The 22,338-nt window shown below is 43.2% G+C and overlaps 1 protein-coding gene across 1 annotated transcript in view; it reads left to right on the top strand.

Moving 5' to 3' along the window:
• LOC120523239 (ETS-related transcription factor Elf-5-like) overlaps nt 1-22,338 on the top strand; it is an 83,485-nt gene that overhangs the window by 15,562 nt on the left and 45,585 nt on the right. The window contains exon 2 of the mRNA XM_039744342.1: nt 16,295-16,412. Within this exon, the coding sequence (XP_039600276.1) occupies nt 16,313-16,412 (100 nt within the window). The 5' untranslated portion in view covers nt 16,295-16,312. The remainder of the gene's footprint in view (nt 1-16,294; nt 16,413-22,338) is intronic.

Below are 22,338 nucleotides of genomic sequence, written 5' to 3'. Positions count from 1 at the left end.
TTTAGTCATGTTTACACAAGAAAACATGAAATTTGTCTTCTCAGTTGCATCTCATAACAGACAGAATGAAATAAAACAGACAAATAGAAACAAGAAAGGTTAAGGTAAGGCAGTTAGATAATACATATTTACACCAAAAAAAAGGTTACAGGATATAAATCAAAACCTTAATCATTATCTCCGATCTTTCTTATTGAAAAGTCATATGGCAGTAAGAAGAAAAGGAGTTCCTGGAGTGATTTGTGTGGGTTTTCAAGGCGACTATCCTTCCTGATTTACTGAACTTTATTTCTACATGTCTGCGGTGGGCTGGCGCCCTGCCCGGGGTTTGTTTCCTGCCTTGCGCCCTGTGTTGGCTGGGATTGGCTCCTGCAGACCCCCGTGACCCTGTAGTTAGGATGTAGCGGGTTGGATAATGGAGGGGTGGATGGATAGTTCTCCATGTAATGGATGACTGTCATCAGTTGAGATGATTTCCAGTTTCTTTAACATTGCCTGCCCTCTGACACACACACACACACACACGCACAAGTCAGATCACCTCCATCAGCCCCAATAACTTTAGCTGCATACTTCGTAATCTGCTGGAGCTTTTATGAGTTTTGGTTTGTCAGATTATTAAACCAGGCAATGAAACTGAAAGTGATCACAGACTGGATCGTACTGCGATAGAAGGACAACATGAGGTCCTTGTCTACTTTAAATAGTTTAAGTTTATGGAGGAGAAATAAGTGCTGGTTGCATTTAGAGAATAATTAATAATAATAGAGAATAATCGTGACACACTTTTTAAATAGATTACATCGTTATATTTTGATAAAGTCTGCGTGTTATCTTGCAAAAATTTAGCTGAATCCTGTAATGAGAAAATCCGGTGTATGGCAACATTATTTCGATTAAATTCACGCGCAGGTTTATACGGTAAACACCTACCGGTAACAGAGTTTGACGTAACCAGCCAGCCTTAGGCCCCCACGCCTCTGGCTGCCAGGATCGACTTCATTCTCCCTGTGACCCTCTTGTGAATTCAGTGGTGTTCAGAAAAGTTACAATGAATGAATGGTACGCACTGTGACACTCTTCAAGAATGTTAGGTTGAACAAATGATTGGATGGCTTAGTTCAGGGGTGGCAAACTCCGGTCCTGGTGGTGCGCAGTGGCTGCAGGTTTTCATTCTAACCCTTTTCCTAATCAGTGACCAGTTTTCCCTTCATTTTAATAGCCCTGTTTTTAAGGATTCAGTGCTCTGAATGAATTCTTTTCTTCATTGAATGACAACCAAACAGAAATGAGACGTGAAACAGTTGACCTGCTAAACTGGGATTTCAAACTCCAACCAATTTCATTCCAACCAGTTTCTTAATGAGAAGCCAATTCTTGCTGTTAATTAAACTCGTTATTTATTTCCACGGCCTGTTGCTGCCACAGCAGACATTTCCATAACTGTTGATTTTCTGTTTTTCTGTCAAAATGTTTTGCTGACCTGAGAGATCAACCTTACGGAGACCTTCACCTTTCTTTATTTTCAGATATTGTGTGATGGGCACAGGTGAGCTGGTTTTGTGTCTCGTTATTGTTTGGCAGCTAATTAAAGAAAAAGAGACAACTAAGAGGCCTGAGTCAAGTTAATTAAAATTAAGGCAAAAGAAGTTAATTAGCAGCAAAACACTAATGAAGAAGATGGTTAGAATGAAAACCTGCAGCCACTGCGGCCCTCCAGGACTGGAGTTTGCCACCCTTGGCTTAGTTAATTCACATTAATTATAGTGATAGACAGGCATCCTGTCCAGGGTTTGTTCCTGCCTTGTGTGTGATGCTGTGAGGGTGGGCTGCAGCCCTAGCTAGTGTTTTGAAATGGGTGGTGTTGAAAAATTCCTTCATTTTATTTGTGATAATAGACTGGCATCTCACACCAGGTTTTTCCCCTACTTTACATGTGTTGCTGCCAGGGTGGGCTCCAGTCCCCTGTGATATTGTTTTGAATTGAATAATGTATAAAAATGTATGAATGAAAGAATAAATTAGTTCATTCATTTTATGTTTTGTTTGTTCCTGTTTGTGTTTGATGCTAATAGGGTGGGCTTTGAAATGGATAATATTGAAAAATGCATTCATTTATTCACATTATGCAGACAGATATCCTGCCCTATGTGTGATGCTGCCAGGGTTGACTCCAGCTTCCCCCGTGGCCCTCTTTTTGAATTCAGTGGTGTTCAGAAACCTAAAAGTAAATGAATGTAATGCACTGTGATAGCTGGGCATCCTGTCCAGGTGTGTTATGAATTGAATGTGTGACTGCATTCGTTAATTCATGTTGTTTATTGTGATAGACGGGCATTCTGTCCAGGGTTAGGGTTTTCTTCCTGCCTTGTCTGTGATGCTGACAGGGTGGGCTGCAGCCCTAACCCTGTTTTGAAATGGGTGGTGTTGAAAAATCTCATTCATTTGTGCATTTTCTGTAGACATGCGTCCAGTCCGGGGTTTGTTCCTGCCTTATGTGTGATGCTGACCGGGTTGACTCCAGCTCCCCATGACCCTCTTTTTGAATTCAGTAGTGTTCAGAAATGAAAAAAGTAAATGAATGTGTTAGCTGGGTGTCCCGTCCAGGTGTGTTATGAATTGAAGGGTGTTTAACAGTTTTAGAAATGTGTGACTGCATTAGTTGCTTGTTGGGTGCTGCATTGGTAGCACTGCTGCCTCACAGTAAGGAGACCAGGGCTCTTCCTGCATGGAGTTTGCATGTTCTCCCCATGTCTGCATTGGTTTCCTCCCATGTAGGTGAGGTGAATTGGCAACACTAAATTGGCCTTGTGTGTGTGTGTGTGTGTGTGTGTTCACCCTGTGATGGACTGCACCCTGTCCAGGTTTAGTTCCTGCCTTGCACCCTGTACTATCTGAGACAGGCTCTGCCCACCCTGGACATGGCACTTTATTTATACTGAAAGACGGGCCAAGGTTTTGTCCTGCCTGGTCCATGATGCCGACAGGATGGACTGCAGCCCTAACCCTGTTTTGAAATGGGTGGTGCTGAAAAATCTCATTCATTTGTGTATTTTCTGTAGACATGCGTCCAGTCCGGGGTTTGTTCCTGCCTTATGTGTGATGCTGACCGGGTTGACTCCAGCCCCCCATGACTCAGTGAACTCAGTGGTGTTCAGAAATGTAAGAATGAATGAATGTTGTGTACTGTGATAGACAGGCATCCGCCCAGGTGTGTTATGTAGCCAGGGTGGGCTTCAGCACCCCCATAACCTCATATAGGAGTTAGTGGAATGAATTTACTGTGTGCTGCTGGCTTAGCGTCTTGAACCCATTAATCATGTTGTTGACAGAATGCATGAGTGGCAGGATTGGTGCAAAAGGTGATTTTCCACATAAAACGCCGTGGGGTTAACGGCAAGTGTGACGCAGAATGGTCTGTTCAGCTGCCGATCATCGGCCCATTTTCTAGCCCACTCAATGCAGTTCTGGAGCAAGTGCACCGGCTGACTCAGGTATACACCGGGCCAGGTAAACAAACTGGCACAGCTTGGTCACGTTTAAAGCAAACTCATTTTTGAGAGACATAAGCAGAACATGCAGGACCCCACAGAGAGAGCTGGCAGACCAGGATTTGAACCCGAGACCGTAGAGCTGTGATTCTGCAGCACTAAGCACTACGACAGCCCAACTGTAAAAGTAATGGTGATTCCATTTGAGTTACGTAATGACAGACTGTGGTTGCCATCAGCGTCATTCCCTCCAATAATTAACATTTCTGTTTGACTATCTGTCTTCAAAGACAAGCCGCTCTCGTCCATCCACTCCTTGAACTCATTAATGGCAAGCGGCCTCAAGGATGATTTGATTCCCGTCACCAGATAGGAATAAACGTTGACTCATCAGTTGGGGGTTCCATTGTTTTCCATTTAATATTTGTAATTAATTTAGGATGCTTTGCAGCAATCTGGTTTCACTTTGCCATTAAAGAGTCTTTGTCTGTTGATCAGTGTCAAAAAGGACATCTTAAGTCCACTGTGATTAAAACAAAAGAAATTTGACAAGCGAGAGGAGATCATTCTGTCCAACAAGCATCCCAGTGACAACTCTTGTCACTCTTCCTTGTTCCTTGCCTGAAGGGACCATCAAAGACTGTTGGAGTCCAACAGAAAACTTCACCATCTTTTCAGGCTGCTTCTGGAACAAAGGACTTTGAACAAAAGAAATTTAACAAACGAGAGAAGACCATACAGTCCATCGCGCCTGTTTGTTTAGCTGATAGCTAAGCTGTCCCCAATATCTTTTCCAGATTCTTCGTAAATGTCATCAAGGTTTCTGCTTCAACTCCAATACTGTATCTCTCTTGTCCCACTCATTACCCCTTTTCAGCCTGCCTGAAGGGACCATCAAAGACTGTTGGAGTCCAACCGAAAACTTCACCATCTTTTCAGGCTGCTTCTGGAACAAAGGACTTTGAACAAAAGAAATTGAACAAACGAGAGAAGACCATACAGTCCATCGCGCCTGTTTGTTTAGCTGATAGCTAAGCTGTCCCCAATATCTTTTCCAGATTCTTCGTAAATGTCATCAAGGTTTCTGCTTCAACTCCAATACTGTATCTCTCTTGTCCCACTCATTACCCCTTTTCAGCCTGCCTGAAGGGACCATCAAAGACTGTTGGAGTCCAACCGAAAACTTCACCATCTTTTCAGGCTGCTTCTGGAACAAAGGACTTTGAACAAAAGAAATTGAACAAACGAGAGAAGACCATACAGTCCATCGCGCCTGTTTGTTTAGCTGATAGCTAAGCTGTCCCCAATATCTTTTCCAGATTCTTCGTAAATGTCATCAAGGTTTCTGCTTCAACTCCAATACTGTATCTCTCTTGTCCCACTCATTACCCCTTTTCAGCCTGCCTGAAGGGACCATCAAAGACTTTTGGAGTCCAACCTAAAATTTTGCCAACTTTTCAGGCTGCTGCACAGTGGCACACTTCAAATGCATCCAGTCCGGGGTTTGTTCCTGCCTTATGAGTGATGCTGACCGGGTTGACTCCAGCCCCCCCATGACTCAGTGAACTCAATGGTGTTCAGAAATGTAAGAATGAATGAATGTTGTGTACTGTGATAGACAGGCATCCGCCCAGGTGTGTTATGTAGCCAGGGTGGGCTTCAGCACCCCCATAACCTCATATAGGAGTTAGTGGAATGAATGTATTTGAATTTACTGTGTGCTGGTGGCTTAGCGTCTTGAACCCATTGATCCTGTTGTTGACAGAATGCATGAGTGGCAGGATTGGTGCAAAAGGTGATTTTCCACGTAAAACACCGTGGGGTTAACGGCAAGTGTGACGCAGAATGGTCTGTTCAGCTGCCGATCATCGGTCCATTTTCTAGCCCACTCAATGCAGTTCTGGAGCAAGTGCACCGGCTGACTCAGGTATACACCGGGCCAGGTAAACAAACTGGCACAGCTTGGTCACGTTTAAAGCAAACTCGGGTAAGAGACATAAGGAGAACAGGCAGGACCCCACAGAGAGAGCTGGCAGACCAGGATTTGAACCTGAGACCGTAGAGCTGTGATTCTGCAGCACTATGTACTGCAACACCCCAACTGTGATCTTAGGCGCTTTGTGATAAACTCTAATTTCAGTTCTTCTCCTCTTTCGTTTATCAGATGCCAGTGCAAAGTTTGGTGGGCGGTCAGTAGTGGTTATCTGGTGTGTGTGTGGGGTGGGGGGGGTTATTTCCGCAACTCTTTCATAAATAAATGAAGAAGTCCGTACTGCCGTCCTTATCAGTGATGATAAATAAAGTCACTGAGGCAGAGAAGCAATGAAAGAAATGAAAAAAGTCACCATGTGTTTCATTACAACAGCAACAACAGCAATTTAATTCCTTGTGAAGCTGCAAATCGCACAAGGAATACCTCACCGGGGGGCTTTAACAGGCCCTGTTTTTTTGACAGTCCCCCCTCTCCCCCCACCCCTTCCCAGAATTGACTCTCTAAGAAAAAACAGGAAAAAAATATATGGAAGAAATTTTGGGAAAAGGCAATTCAAAGAGAGAGACCCACCCACCCCTTCCAGGTTGGTTGGGCATGCAATGGGTGCCAAAAAAATGGGGCCAATGCAACACCCAAAGCAGAACATACAAGTAATCCTCTTCACAGAGCCAGGCGGCCAGCTCAGAAATACAATACAACTGTACCAATGACTTTGTTCTTACACAAAACGCCTCACCGAGCAACGTGACATCCCTCAAGGCAACATGTAACAAAAGAAGACACCACTCACTACATGCAGAAGTGTCACATATGAGGACACACAAGTTCAGATACACATAAAAGCAAAGTAAAGGGTGGCGCACGAAAATCCGGACTGTCTCTGACCGGCTGGCTCGAGCTGTTATAGAGGCGGGTGCCGTCACGATCGCGATGGGGTCAGCAGCCCCAACTGTGCATTAGTAAGGAAGCTGTGAGCCAGTGGGTACAGATGGGCATGAAAGAGATCTGCAAGATGTATTCTCTGCAATAGAGGATTGAAATAGTGGAGGCGTATGTTTCTTCCTGTTCTTTTAAGGAAACGCAGGACATTTTCGCACAGAAGTGTTTCTGACGTAAACCTACCAGCAAAAAGCAGAATTCACGAGCTGGTGAAGAAGTGGCGTAAGTCTGGGTCAGTTACAAACTGCAGAAAGAATCGGGCCCTGTTGCTCATTTCGTGTACGGGCTAAGAAGCGTACGTCGGCGTTGGAGCCGGAGATGGTTCGTTTTTTTTCATGCACCACCCTGTACAAACTGATTAATATAAATGAAAATGAACAATTCCTGTCCATCAGCTCATTGTAAGACCACGGCCAGAGTGTAGAAAAGGAGTCAGAGTCCTAGGGAGCCGCCTCCCTCCTACTGGCCATTCTACAACTGATTCAGTGCTGGGCCAGCCAATCGGATGAAAGGACCCTCCTACCCGATGACTGCAGTGCTACTTTATCTGAGACTAGCCGTCCCCTGTGGCTCCACCCACGTAGTCGTGAAACAGGACAATGAGGAGGGCACTGCCCAGCTCCACACTCCTGACGTCACGCCTCCCCCCCCTCTTGGCCCACAGCCTCTGTCTCAGATTAGCGAGAATAAATCGCTCCTGCAAGCGAACTAGGATTCTTAGTGTGATGAGAGAAGTCGCAAAATCAACCGGAACGTTTACGCAAATTATAGAAAAAAAATCAATTTAAATCCGTTAAGGAGTTCTCTCGTGAAAAGTGGACAGACATACAGACAGACGTTGGATTTTCTATAGAGAGAGATAAGGCAAACAACTAGGCAGTTAAGCAATGACACCAAGTGCCACATGAGGATACCGAGAAGACGAACAGAATAGGGGAGGGTTACTAACAGTTTAGAACTATCATATTAATATGTTTTAGTAGTAATGACTAACAAGAGAGATGCAGTCTGTACAGTTAATCAGCAGCTCTAGTCAGGGTGTGCTAAACTGAAGTTGTGAGTCTTCAGCCGGGATTTGAAAGCTGAGACTGAAGAGGTGGCTCTTACAGTAGCAGGCAGACCACTCCACAGTTTAGGGGGCTTTGTAACTAAAAGCTCGACCTCTCACTGCTATTTTATTAATCCTTGGAATCACAAGCAGGCTGGTACCTTGAGATCTAAATGTGCACTCTGGTTTATAAAGAATGATAAGTAAGCAGGTCTTCAGCCATGTAAAGCTTTACATGTTAAAAGGAGGATTTTTAAAATCAGCCCTAAACTTAACCGAGAGCCAGTGTAAGGACATGAGGCTTGGGGTTATGAGTTCGTACTTTCTAGTTTTTGTACTTTATTCTTGCAGTAGCATTTTGAATGAACAGAAAGCTGTATAAAGAACGATTTCAGTAGTCAGTGAACACCGCATCGTGGTAGTCGATCCTACTAGAAATGAATGCATGACTTCATTCCTCAGTATCCTGCATATTTAGAAAATACCTTCATTTTACAATATTGTGAAGATGAAAGAAACACGTTTTGTACAGTTGTGTAATGTGCACTTCAAATACACGTAGCGTCAAAGATAACGCCACAGTTGAGGGCTGATTCTGTAAAAGTAATGGTGATTCCATTTGAATTAAATAATGACAAACTGTGGTTGCCATCAGCGTCATTCCCTCCAATAATTAACATTTCTGTTTGACTATCTGTCTTCAAAGACAAGCCGCTCTCATCCATCCACTCCTTTAACTCATTAATGTCAAGCGGCCTCAAGGATGATTTGATCCCCATCATCAGATAGGAAAAAAAATAGACGTTGAATCATCAGTTGGGGGTGCCATTGTTTTCCATTTAATATTTGTAATTAATTTAGGATGCTTTGTAGCAATCTGGTTTCACTTTGACATTAAAGAGTCTTTGTCTGTTGATCAGTGTCAAAAAGGACATCTTAAGTCCACTAACACAAAAGAATTTTGACAGGCGAGTGGAGATCATTCTGTCCAACAAGCATCCCAGTGACAACTTTTGTCGCTTTTCCTTGTTCCTTGCCTGAAAGGGACCATCAAAGACTATTGGAGTCCTACCTAAAACTTCACCATCTTTTCAGGCTGCTTCTGGAACAAAGGACTTTGAACAAAAGAAATTTAACAAACAAGAGAAGACCATACAGTCCATCGCGCCTGTTTGTTTAGCTAATAGCTAAGCTGTCTCCAATATCTTTTCCAGATTCTTCTTAAATGTCGTCAATATCTCTCTTGTCCCACTCATTTCTCCTTTTCAGGCTGCCTGAAGGGACCATCAAAGACTTTTGGAGTCCAACCTAAAACTTTGCCATCTTTTCAGGCTGCTGCACAGTGGCACACTTCAAACCTTTTACTACAATTGGTTGGCGTGTGATCTGCTTTAAACAGAACAAAAGAAATCTGACAAGCGAGAGACGAGACCATTCAGTCCATTTGTCACCCGTTTGTTTAGCTAATAGCTAAGCTGTCCCAATATCTCATCCAGATTCTTCTTAAAGGTCGTCAAGGTTTCTGCTTCAACTCCATGTCTCGGTAGTTTGTTCCAGAGTCCCACAACTCTGTAGTGCTTCCCGGCTTCAGTCCTAAATGCACTTCTCCTTGATTTATGAAGTGTCCTACGCCGACTCCCAGCTTGGAGGGAGAGTTCACGTTTCAGAATGAAGGACGTCACAACTTCAAACTGGAATTCATGAAGGAGGATGTATTGTTTTCTGATCATAATGCCGCAGCTTCACCACAAAGATGATGATAATATTAATAACATCAGCCAAAGCTGTAGCAGAAGAAGAACAAGGAGGACTTACTGAGGCAGGAGACTGTGTTAAGCTGCATGTAATTGCTGCCAGTTTGCTACAACATTGAGAATAATACTGTAATGAGCACCAAGATGGAAAGACCAAGACATACACACACACACACATCGGATGAGAGTTAAACCCCAAAACAGACACAAAGATTTAACAATGGACACTCTGGGGATTCTTCCTCCCTAGCGCACTATGCTTTCCAGTTACCACACCATCCATCAAAGCAGGCTAAGAAAATGGGTAGATGGGTGATCTACCTTCAGATGATTCACCTTCTTGCTGTTATGGCCACAGGGATCACCTCCTAAAATAACAATTACTGCACACGTGTGTGACAATATATATTATATTATATCATATTATATTGACTGTGGTGGGTTGGCGCCCTGCCCAGGATTGGTTCCTGCCTTGCGCCCTGTGTTGGCTGGGATTGGCTCCAGCAGACCCCCCATGACCCTGTGTTCGGATTCAACGAGTTGGAAAATGGATGGATATTAAATTGATACTAGCGACTGGGAGCCCGAGCAAATCGGGCTACAAATTCTATGTTTGTGAAATCCATACTTTCTCTGCAAAGAATTATTTGTTTTGTTAAGTCCTTGAAATGATTTTGTTATCATGGCACTGATTTGTGCTTAAAATAGACCTTTTCGGCCGATGTAATGAAGAGCTGCCTGTTTAAATGGTGCTGCGAGACGTGAACTTAACTCTTCTGCGCACCTCATTTGATTTTTTCAGACAAACAAATTTTCAAAACAAACCGTATTTTACGACTCTAATCGGAGTCGGAGTAATAATTATCTTGGCGTGGTCATTTTAGATCTGAGATCGGCTAAAATTTAAAAAATGACCGTTGTCAATACCCAGCCGTCATTACTCAGTTTACCAATAGATGTCAGAAGGACGGATGGCAAAACCGAACTGCCCAAAGATAGATTTCGACGTACCAAGCAAATGGCGATACGTTCTAAATTACTTACAGTTCCGGAGCTGTCGAAGGGTTTAAGTCAGTCGACGATGTTAGTCCTGGAAAGTACGCTCCATCATACAAACGTTCAAAAAACCAACCGAACTTACCGTTATCTGCTCGAACCAACACTGACTTACTATACGCGGGCGTTCAGCAGCATCACTGAAGCATTTGAACATTCTTAGCCAATCACGCAATACTGCGTCCGCGTTTGCCACGTGATGTTCTAACTACAGAGGCAGAGTCCTATTGCATGCTTCTAACGTATTGAGTCGAGGTATTAACGCAAACACCATACAGTGGTGGGAAAAACTATTTGCCCCCTTCCTGATTTCTTATTCTTTTGCATGTTTGTCACACAAAATGTTTCTGATCATCAAACACATTTAACCATTAGTCAAATATAACACAAGTAAACACAAAATGCAGTTTTTAAATGATGGTTTTTATTATTTAGGGAGAAAAAAAAATCCAAACCTACATGGCCCTGTGTGAAAAAGTAATTGCCCCCTGAACCAAATAACTGGTTGGGCCACCCTCCGCAGCAATAACTGCAATCAAGTGTTTGCGATAACTTGCAATGAGTCTTTTACGGCGCTCTGGAGGAATTTTGGCCCACTCATCTTTGCAGAATTGTTGTAATTCAGCTTTATTTGAGGGTTTTCTAGCATGAACTGCCTTTTTAAGGTCATGCCATAGCATCTCAATTGGATTCAGGTCAGGACTTTGACTAGGCCACTCCAAAGTCTTCATTTTGTTTTTCTTCAGCCATTCAGAGGTGGATTTGCTGGTGTGTTTTGGGTCATTGTCCTGTTGCAGCACCCAAGATCGCTTCAGCTTAAGTGGACGAACAGATGGCCGGACATTCTCTTTCAGGATTTTTTGGTAGACAGTAGAATTCATGGTTCCATCTATCACAGCAAGCCTTCCAGGTCCTGAAGCAGCAAAACAACCCCAGACCATCACACTACCACCACCATATTTTACTGTTGGTATGATGTTCTTTTCTGAAATGCTGTGTTCCTTTTACGCCAGATGTAACGGACATTTGCCTTCCAAAAGTTCAACTTTTGTCTCATCAGTCCACAAGGTATTTTCCCAAAAGTCTTGGCAATCATTGAGATGTTTCTTAGCAAAATTGAGACGAGCCCTAATGTTCTTTTGCTTAACAGTGGTTTGCGTCTTGGAAATCTGCCATGCAGGCCGTTTTTGCCCAGTCTCTTTCTTATGGTGGAGTCGTGAACACTGACCTTAATTGAGGCAAGTGAGGCCTGCAGTTCTTTAGACGTTGTCCTGGGGTCTTTGTGACCTCTCGGATGAGTCGTCTCTGCGCTCTTGGGGTAATTTTGGTCGGCCGGCCACTCCTGGGAAGGTTCACCACTGTTCCATGTTTTTGCCATTTGTGGATAATGGCTCTCACTGCAGTTCGCTGGAGTCCCAAAGCTTTAGAAATGGCTTTATAACCTTTACCAGACTGATAGATCTCAATTACTTCTGTTCTCATTTGTTCCTGAATTTCTTTGGATCTTGGCATGATGTCTAGCTTTTGAGGTGCTTTTGGTCTACTTCTCTGTGTCAGGCAGCTCCTATTTAAGTGATTTCTTGATTGAAACAGGTGTGGCAGTAATCAGGCCTGGGGTGGCTACGGGAAATTGAACTCAGGTGTGATACACCACAGTTAGGTGATTTTTAACAAGGGGCAATTACTTTTCACACAGGGCCATGTAGGTTTGGATTTTTTTTTTTTCCCTAAATAATAAAACCATCATTTAAAAACTGCATTTTGTGTTTACTTGTGTTATATTTGACTAATGGTTAAATGTGTTTGATGATCAGAAACATTTTGTGTGACAAACATGCAAAAGAATAAGAAATCAGGAAGGGGGCAAATAGTTTTTCACACCACTGTACATACGGATAGTATCAAATTATAGATAAGGATTATATTATATTAAATAGCGCTTTTCTTGCTACTCAGAGCACTTTACACAGACAGATGGGAGCCACTTCAACCACCACCAGTGTGCTGTACCCCCCAGGCTATTACAATGGCAGCCATTTTTACACCAGTACACTCTACACATGTTAGCTGTTAGGTAGTGAAGTGGTGAGAAAGGAGATGAATAGGGGGCCAGGATGGAAGAGGTCATGGTGGGCAATTTAGCCAGATCTATATACTGTATTTACTACTGGGTTTATAAAAGGTGCCAGGTAAAATGAAGTTGGTGTGGTGCCACCACTGTTCACATTTATGGGCACAGTGGCCTGTGAAATCCAGTTTTATAATAAAGGGCTGAACTCAAAGAGAGTGCCCAAGGTTCAGTATGTGGCATTTCAGTGGTTCGCAGACCCACATTCAGGTGGGATGTTGACCACCATTCATGATTATTTATTTTTTTATTTTTTTATTATTTTCCCAGGGCAGTTCTGTGTTTTATTTTAGGCTTGTGAGAATTTTCCAGAAATTAAAATCTTGTGTTTACACCCCCGAAGGCCCAGAGCGTGTCATTGCCTGCCAAGGAGAGGAGCCCACTTACCATGTGGATAAAAAGAAAAGCAAAAGCACAGCGGTGACTCTGCAGATTTTTATAGGGGTAGAACACGGACCAGCCAGAGGAAAAGCAATCTGGACGGTGGTCTTCTTTGCATAACACAATAACTTCTTGCGTAATCTTATCCACGTTTCAAAAATGCTTTTTTTTTTGACTATTATAAATGAAAGTACCCTGCAAAGGACTGGCACCACATCCAGGACTGGTTCCTGTCTTGAACATCCAGGCGCTGGTGAGAGTGGCGCTAACTCTGTGTGCCCCTAAACTGAAAAGGCAATTTAGAAAAATGGATGAATATTTGCACACTGCATTCATATGACTCCGAATCGATGGACGTTATGCTTGTGATGCCCTAGTGAGACCCCGCGTCTACAGTTCTCGTCACCGCGCTAGAAGAAAGACATAGCAGCACCTGAAGGTGTGCAGAGGAGAGCGGCCAAGTGCATCAAGGGACCTGAGGGCACGTCCTACTGTGTCAAGCAAAGGAGACTACGTGGGGTCCTAATCGGGGTCTTCAGAATTCTGAAAGGCATCGATAAAGTCGATCCAGCAGAGCACATTTAACTAAACAGTGAATCCCATACTTGAGGACATCAATGGAAGTGAAGGGTGAATGGCATTTAGGACTGATGCCAGAAAGCAAAGACATGGAGTTGAAGCAGAAACCTCGAGAACTTTTAAGACGAATCTGGAGGAGATATGGGGACAGCTTAGCTATTGGCCCAACAAACAAGCTCGATGGACTGAATGGCCTCCTCAGTTCTTATTTGAAGCTCCTGAGTGCTGTGCTGCTTGCTAAATATGCACAAGAAACAAGATGCGCACGGCGTACCCGAGTCCAGCCAACCCATCAGTCCCGCTGTATCAGCCCTTGGGTTGTCTTTATAATTTATTACAGAGGACAACAATAAAGAATTGGGGTACCAAGCTGGCCACCTTGTATAAATGGTTGCAGCAAAATTAAATAAAAAAAAACAGACACACAATTATTGTGGAGACGTCTGTGCAGACGTGAGTTCAAAACAGAAGGGTCGCAAGATGGCCGAGTTTCCAGTGTTAGCGGCAGCTTAGACATACCTGTATATAGATAGACGGCGCATTCACTGTGTTGCCCAGTCGACACGATACGTCAGCTCATCCGCCATGTTGCGAGTGGCAAAAGTGCCATTTAAACTAATACAGGTAGACGTGGAAAACGGTTTTCTGATGAAAAAACAATAACGTTTAAAACAGTATCGTTTACATACAACAGATTTGGGCGAATCGTTTAAATGTATACACGAATAATGGCAATTATTAAATAATAATAATAATTATTGTTATTAAATAATTCCTCCCGTATAAATAATATTTCTTGGACTGCCTTCTTCCATCTATGAAACATTTCTAGACTTTGTCTTGTTCTTACCCAACACAGTACTGAAGTATCAGTTAATGCCTGAGTCACCTCACGTATAGATTACTGTAATGCTATTCTATCTGGCATCCCACAAAAACGTATCCATAAACACAACTTCTTCAAAATTCTGCTGCCAGGATAATAACCTGCTGTTCTAAATCCACTGAACATATCACACCGATTCTCTCTCGACTTCACTGGCTCCCTGTTCACTACTGAATACGATACTAAACACCGCTCTGAACATTTAAAGCTCTCCACACCTCACTGATCTCCTCCAGACTGGCACTCCTCTCGCTCACTCAGATCCTCATCTGCAGCTCGACTTTCTGTACCGCACCTCAGACTCAGTGCTCTGGTAGCTCAAGCGTCTCTCCTGGTGCTCCTCAACTTGGGAATTCTCTTCCCTCTCATATCCGTCATCTCGATTCAATAACACATTTTAAAACTGCCCTCAAAACTTATCTTTTTAAACTGGTATACCAATTGTGAATTCTGCACTGTTACTGCCAGTTATCTTTGTTTGTCTGCTAATTATTGCCTTTTGATTTATCATTCTCTTGTTTTAATTTTACTATCCATCCATCCATTATCCAACACGCTATATCCTAACTACAGGGTCACGGGGGTCTGCTGGAGCCAATCCCAGCCAACACAGGGTGCAAGGCAGGAAACAAACCCCGGGCAGGGTGCCAGGCCACCACAGTTAATTTTACTAATGTTGTTGATTTTTATTGTAAGGTGACTCTGAGTGCTAAGATTATAAAACAGGATTTTCTAACGGCCAAATATAACCAATACAATTGTTCAGCCGTACCTATGAAATGTAATCCCCTGTGATCTGGTTTGGAGCGTACAGCGGTGTGTACAATCCCAAACAGCACATTATTCATTACCATTACTCCACAGCTGTGCCACTCACAATATGGCGGCGACGTTGACGTACGATGCTGCAGGTCATGTGGCGTCTAGTAATTCTATGTCTATGGTTGGGCCCTTCTGGCAGGAAAAGGCGGGTCCAGGTGGATGGACACTGGAAGTGATGTCAGAGGTGTTCTAGCTGTCAGTCAACTGGTCTGTAGAGAGAAAAGGAGAAAGAAAGACATTAGGACACAGCGGCAACCGTTGGAGCGGCGGTGGAACTGCAGTCACTAGAGCCCTTCAGCTGTCCCCAATGCGCACACGTGTGACAGCTTTTATATAAATCCTTAGCGTCTGCCGTCCTTGAACATCCACGGGTTGAGCAAACGATATACCCATAATTAAGGTGGGCCGACATGTACGTATATGCATTACAAAGTACTTTCTAACAGAAGGTGCAGAGCAGGTTTTAATGCAAAGGTCTATGTTGACGGTTTAGAGTCCAGCCCATCTTAGGTGGGTAGCGCAGCTTGTATAAATTAAAGGGCACTTGTTCAAAGCTCACATTTGACATACTGTGGCCATCACGTCACTTGCTTATGTTTCAAATGAAGGCTTTTTTTCCAACAGTATACCATTTTATTTCATCTCTGTGCTTGTAAAGTGTGCTCCCTGTTGAAAGGCGCTATATACAGTAACGGTAATCGGCTCAATCCCCATTTTTGATTCATTGTGTACGTCAGTTCACCTGCTGCGGTGTCAAATATAAGGGTAGGTTTTGTAATTGTATTTTATATAAGAGCTTGAACTGCGGTGGGCTGGCGCCCTGCCCGGGGTTTGTTTCCTGCCTTGCGCCCTGTGTTGGCTGGGATTGGCTCCAGCAAACCCCCGTGACCCTGTACTTAGGATATAGCAGGTTGGATAATGGATGGATGGATGGATGGATGAAGAGCTTGAAAGGTGCCAGGCGGCAGTGCTCCCTGTTGAAAGGCGCTATATACAGTAACAGTAATCGACTCAGTCCTCATTTTTGACTCAGTTTGTAAGTCAGTTCACCTCCTCATTTTTGACTCAGTTTGTAAGTCAGTTCACCTGCTGCGGTGTCAAATATAACGGCAGGTTTTGTAATTGTATTTTATGTAACAGCTTGAAAGGTGCCAGATGGCGGTGTTCCCTGTTGAAAGGCGCTATATAATATTGTTTTCCGTTTGTTTTATTTACAGTGCACGTCTGGCTCTCTCATGGATATCTCAGCTGCAGGTTACTCCTTATCCTTTTATGAGTTAGACACGTACACGGACTTCAGCGGCTATGGACGGACGTACATGAGCAATTTTAAAGGTAAAAATAAGTTATATTCTGTTTTCTTGACTCACAATGTAACATCGTGAAGTCCTGTGGGCTTTGGGGGCTCCATAAATGTGACTTTGTGGGTGGTCTCTACCACATCAGTGCAAAAGTGTAAGGCAAAGTTCATGAAGTGCTGCTGCTCTGTGGGAGGATGCGGCTTTTTCATTTTTCTTTCTGCTCATTCTGCTTCTTTCAACTTTTGCACTTTTGTAGTTTTGCCTTCTAAGGCACCGGCTGACAGACATTCCTGTTCACTTGAACTGTTGCCCACTTTCCTCACATTCAAGTGAAGAAACTGGACGGCAATCACAATGCTGACTATCTAAAGTGTTATTGCATCTGAAGGATGAAAGAAAGGCATTCCGATGTATGGTCAGCCAAACTGAACATGGCCCAGAAAGACAAATAACACTAATCACCGAACATCCATCCATTCATCCATCCATTATCCAACCCGCTATATCCTAACTACAGGGTCACGGGGGTCTGCTGGAGCCAATCCCAGCCAACACAGGGCGCAAGGCAGGAAACAAACCCCGGGCAGGGCGCCCGCTCACCGCAGGGATCTTATCCGCCCCAGTCAATTACAAGCTTATATAGAAGAGATTAAAGCCTTACACAAAAATCACCACAAAAAAAAAATTGTAGTCACATTTACAAACTTGACCGAATCCTGCAAAGCGGAATCCTAAAAGTCAGAGGCAGACTCGGCAAAGAGGCTGTGCTAGAAGAGGCCGAGCAGCAACCGCACAACTCTTTACAAGAAGTCACGTGTCGCCGCCCTTATTTTGCAACGAACGTGGACATTGGGGACGTAACTACAGGCTAACACAGCTGCGTCAAAACATTTGTGATCTCTCAAGCCAATGTGCACGATAACAGTGCCAAAACGGGTGAGCAAAAAATGGCAGGTTTACCAGAAGATTTACTGCCGGACATGCTGCCCTTTACCAATGATGGAGTCGATTATTTTGGACCTTTTCAAATAAAAAAAGAGTCAAGAGGTGTGGAGTCACTGTCACTTGCCTAACAATGAGAGCTGTACATTTAAAAATTGCACACAGCTTAAAGTGAACATCAAGCCTCCTTGAGGGTCTGAAGAATAATAATAATACATTTTATTTATACAGCCCTTCTCCCATGTCCCCTAAAACTTCAGATCTGTAGCACAGCTATTTTAATACATATGGAGGATTCAGAAAGTTTTAAGATCCCTTCATTTTCTGCTCACTTTATGGTGTTGTAGATTTCATTTCAAATGAATACATCTGACGATTTTGACCATCTATCTACATTTAATAACTCATAATGACAAAATGAAGACATGTTATCAGAAAAGTGTGCAAATCTGTTAAAAATCACAAACTGGAATTTCTCATTCATAGAAGTTTTCAGACCCATAATTTACAGTTGTGCTTGAAAATATGTGAACCCTTTAGAATTTTCTATATTTCTCCATAAATATGACCTAAAACATCATCAGATTTTCACTCAAGTCCTAAAAGTAGATAAAGGGAAACCAGTTAAACAAATGAGACTAAAATATTATACTTGGTCATTTATTTATTGAGGAAAATGATCGAATATTACAAATAAGTATGTGAACCTCACGGATGATCAGTGAGTTTGAAGGTGAGGTGTCGGGTGTTTTCAATCAATGGGATGCCAATCAGGTGTGAGTGGGCACCCTGTGTTATTTAAAGAACAGGATCTATCAAAGTCTGCTCTTCACAACACATGTTTGTGGAAGTGTATCATGGCACAAACAAAGGAGATTTCTGAGGACCTCACAAAAAGAGTTGTTGATGCTCATCAGCCTGGAAAAGGTTACAAAACCATCTCTAAAGAGTTTGGACTCCACCAATCCACAGTCAGACAGATTGTGTACAAATGGAGGAAATTCAAGACCATTGTTACCCTCTCCAGGAGTGGTCGACCAACAAAGATCACTCCAAGAGCAAGGCGTGTAATAGTCGGCGAGGTCACAAAGGACCTCAGGGTAACTTCTAAGCAACTGAAGGCCTCTCTCACATTGGCTAATGTTCATGTTCATGAGTCCACCATCAGGAGAACACTGAACAACAATGGTGTGCATGGCAGGGTTGACGGAGAAAGCCACTGCTCTCCAAAAAACATTGCTGCTCGTCTGCAGTTTGTTAAAGATCAAGTGGACAAACCAGAAGGCTATTGGAAGAATGTTTGTGGACGGATGAGACCAAAATAGAACTTTTTGGTTTAAATGAAAAGCGTTATGTTTGGAGAAAGGAAAACACTGCATTCCAGCATAAGAACCTTATCCCATCTGTGAAACATGGTGGTGGTAGTATCATGGTTTGGGCCTGTTGTGCTGCATCTGGGCCAGGACGGCTTGCCTTCATTGATGGAACAATGAATTCTGAATTATATCAGAGAATTCTAAAGGAAAATGTCAGGACATCTGTCCATGAACTGAATCTCAAGAGAAGGTGGGTCATGCAGCAAGACAACGACCCTAAGCACACAAGTCGTTCTACCAAAGAATGGTTAAAGAAGAATAAATTGAATGTTCTGGAATGGCCAAGTCAAAGTCCTGACCTTAATCCAATCGAAATGTTGTGGAAGGACCTGAAGTGAGCAGTTCATGTGAGGAAACCCACCAACATCCCAGAGTTGAAGCTGTTCTGTACGGAGGAATGGGCTCAAATTCCTCCAAGCCGGTGTGCAGGAATGATCAGAAGTTACCAGAAACGTTTACTTGCAGTTATTGGGGGGTCACACCAGATACTGAAAGCAAAGGTTCACATACTTTTGCCACTCACAAATATGTAATATTCAATCATTTTCCTCAATAAATAAATGACCAAGTATAATATTTTTGTCTCATTTGTTTAACTGGTTTCTCTTTATCTACTTTTAGGACTTGAGTGAAAATCTGATGATGTTTTAGGTCATATTTATGGAGAAATATAGAAAATTCTAAAGGGTTCACAAACTTTCAAGCACAACTGTACTTCAAATGCTTATTTGCAGTTCATATTTTCACAAACACAGCTGACAATTCTTTCAAGCTTACATCAACTCCAACATGGTTGTAATGCTAACCAATGATAGATAGATAGATAGATAGATAGATAGATAGATAGATAGATAGATAGATAGATAGATAGATAGATAGATAGATAGATAGATAGATAGATAGATAGATAGATAGATAGATAGATAGATAGATAGATATTTGTCCCAAGGGAAAATTTTGACTTTTTACAGAAGATCTTTAAATAAATAAATAAATAAATGTATAACTGGATAGATAACTATATAAACTGTATATATTCTCACACACTGGGGTCTAAAAAAATAAAGAAAACTTCAGACTCCAAGGGTCAGGTGAGACCCGTCCTTTTATGTTGGACTCAGGAGTACTTTGGGTGCCACAATATTACACTGAAGAAGCGCTTCTGGGGGTCATACAGATGCTTGATAAAACAGGGCGGTCTTCTGCTGGCAGCACCCAAGGGATCACCCAAAGACCCCAACAAGGGCCACCTTTCTGCAGATATCCAAACTGGGACCAAGCCAGAGCAGCGTGTTGGAGGAGGAATTGTCCCTGAGATCCCGACTCCTCCAGTCCAGTCCATCCATAATTCCTTCTCCCTGACTGAACTTCCTGACTGGCATGTACCTTCATCCACCTGATCCATCCATTATGGCCTCCTGTTAATTCACTACAGCATCTGCAATACACACATACATATACACTATCGTCTGAACACATACCAGAATAACTCCTGTCTTGCCAGTCCCAGTCCCAGTGTGGCATCATGCAGACATATTGCAGTTGGCATAAAGGAGCCCCCCTAGCATTTCCTGCCCCACTTCTGCTGAGTGATTTGTTGTCTCCAAGTCCTCAGTGTTGGTGTGTCACAGAGAGGATGTGCAGCAGTGTTCATAATGGCACTCTCCTCCAGGAGGTCCAGAGTACGTCCCATAACTGAGTCTGATCTTTTAATTAGTTTGTTGATTTGGTGGTCCTCCCTTGAAGTGATGTTACCAGACTGGCCATCACAGAGTCATAGAAGATGTAAAGGATGTCACTTCCCACATTAATGAAGCTCAGTCCCCTAAGGTAGAAGACCCCGCTCCACCTGCTCCTCCACAGTTCCTCAGTGTTTTCCGTGATATGCTAATCCCAACACAAGTTCCTGTTGTGTTCATGGTCTTGTCTCTACTGTCTGCTCAGCTAGTGTAATGTAGTTATTTGATTGTGCCCTATAAATAATCCAATGCCAATTGAATAATGAACTTTTACTCTACAAGTCTGTAAGTTTGATCCTGGCAGAAGTCAGGCAAATGTAGGTGGGTTCTGAGGTTAAACTTGTACCCAGTTTCTTCTACATCAACAGTCCAGGCCAAGATGGTCACGCGGTCTGCTCTTGGGGTGAACTTGACTTGAGATCCGTAGACTATCTTCCGGACTGCACCTAATGGCAGGTGGAGACAAACAGTCAGGAGCACACCAAACTGTGAGGTTTAAATAGGAACTGAGGAGGCGTTGCTGCACCCACCAAGTGACAAATCACCTGGACTGGGACACCTCGGAGATGAAATAACCACCACCCTGGAACACTGTTGAGTTTTTGGGTTTTTGGCAGGCAGCAGTAGGTGGGTTCTGAGGGCCCAGTTTCTCGTCAGGCCAAAGGTCACGTAGACTGCACCTAATGGCAGGTGGAGACAAACGAATGTGTGGAACTGAGGAGGCGTTGCTGCACCCACCAAGTGACAAATCACCTGGACTGGGACACCTCGGCACCACCCTGGAACACTGTTGAGTTTTTTTGGGTTTTTTTTATGGTGACTAGAGTGCCAATCCCACTACCAACCCGCAAGTTTACTCTCTAAATTGGAGGACCTGATGCAGATTAACGTCATACTCCAGGTTAAGGGCCTAATGGAGTCGAGTCACTTCTGCCATTTACAGGATTCAAACTGGCAGCCCTCTGATTGCTGGCACAGATCCCTAACCTCAGAGCCATCACTCCACACTCCGTTATGGAACTGAGAAGATCCTCAAAAGTCGGCGGCCGCCTCATTTTCATTCCATGCCCTGCTTTACCAAGATTCATTTTCCAAACTTGCTTATTCCAAATAAGGATCACTCGGATGGCATGGACTGAATCAGAATCAGGAAACTTAATTAATCCTGAAGGAAATTACTTATGTTACAACTTAACAACAGACAAGGGACATGTTACACTAAGAGCAAGTATAAAGTAATCATGAAAATATAAATAAAGTATAATAAATGTACAGTAAGTATGAAACTAGAGTGCAGAATGTTGCACCTTAAGTTAATATTGCACATTCTGAGAGCAAATAAGGTTATTCTCATGTGAAGAGAAGACAATTTATTGCACAAGTACAGATAGTATGTTGCACATTTCAAGTACTTGAAAAAATATACCTGGATATCCAATAAAGAAAGAGGGTAATAACTTAAAGTGTAGGTGAGCGACTGGAAAAGGAGTTCTAGAGCCGGATGGCAGTGAGTTGGAAGGATTTCCTGTGACGTTCAGTGGAGCATTTGATGCTAGTCAGTCTACTGCTGAAATCGCTCGTCTGTCCAACCACAACGCTATCAAGTGGGTGATTAGCATTTTCAATAATAGACTGAAGCCTAGACAGCATTCTCTGATCTGGCACAGTTTCTAAGCTGTCCAGTTTCTCTCCTACCACAGAGGCAGCCTGCTGAATTAGTTTGCTTAGTCTCCTGATGTCTGCCACTTTCATGTTGCTCCCCCAGCATGCCACAGCGAAGAAAAAGGCACTGGCAACCACGCTGTCATAGAACATCCGCAACGTAGTGCTGCTGACACTAAAAGATCTGAGCTTGCGTAGGAAATGCAGCCTACTTTGATCCTTCTTGTATATTCTTGTACCC

This window comes from Polypterus senegalus, chromosome 1 (assembly GCF_016835505.1).
Source record: "Polypterus senegalus isolate Bchr_013 chromosome 1, ASM1683550v1, whole genome shotgun sequence".
In the NCBI taxonomy this organism is placed as follows: Eukaryota; Metazoa; Chordata; class Cladistia; order Polypteriformes; family Polypteridae; genus Polypterus; species Polypterus senegalus.
Note: the sequence above shows the minus strand (reverse complement) of the source record. Positions and strands in the feature narration are given on the sequence as shown.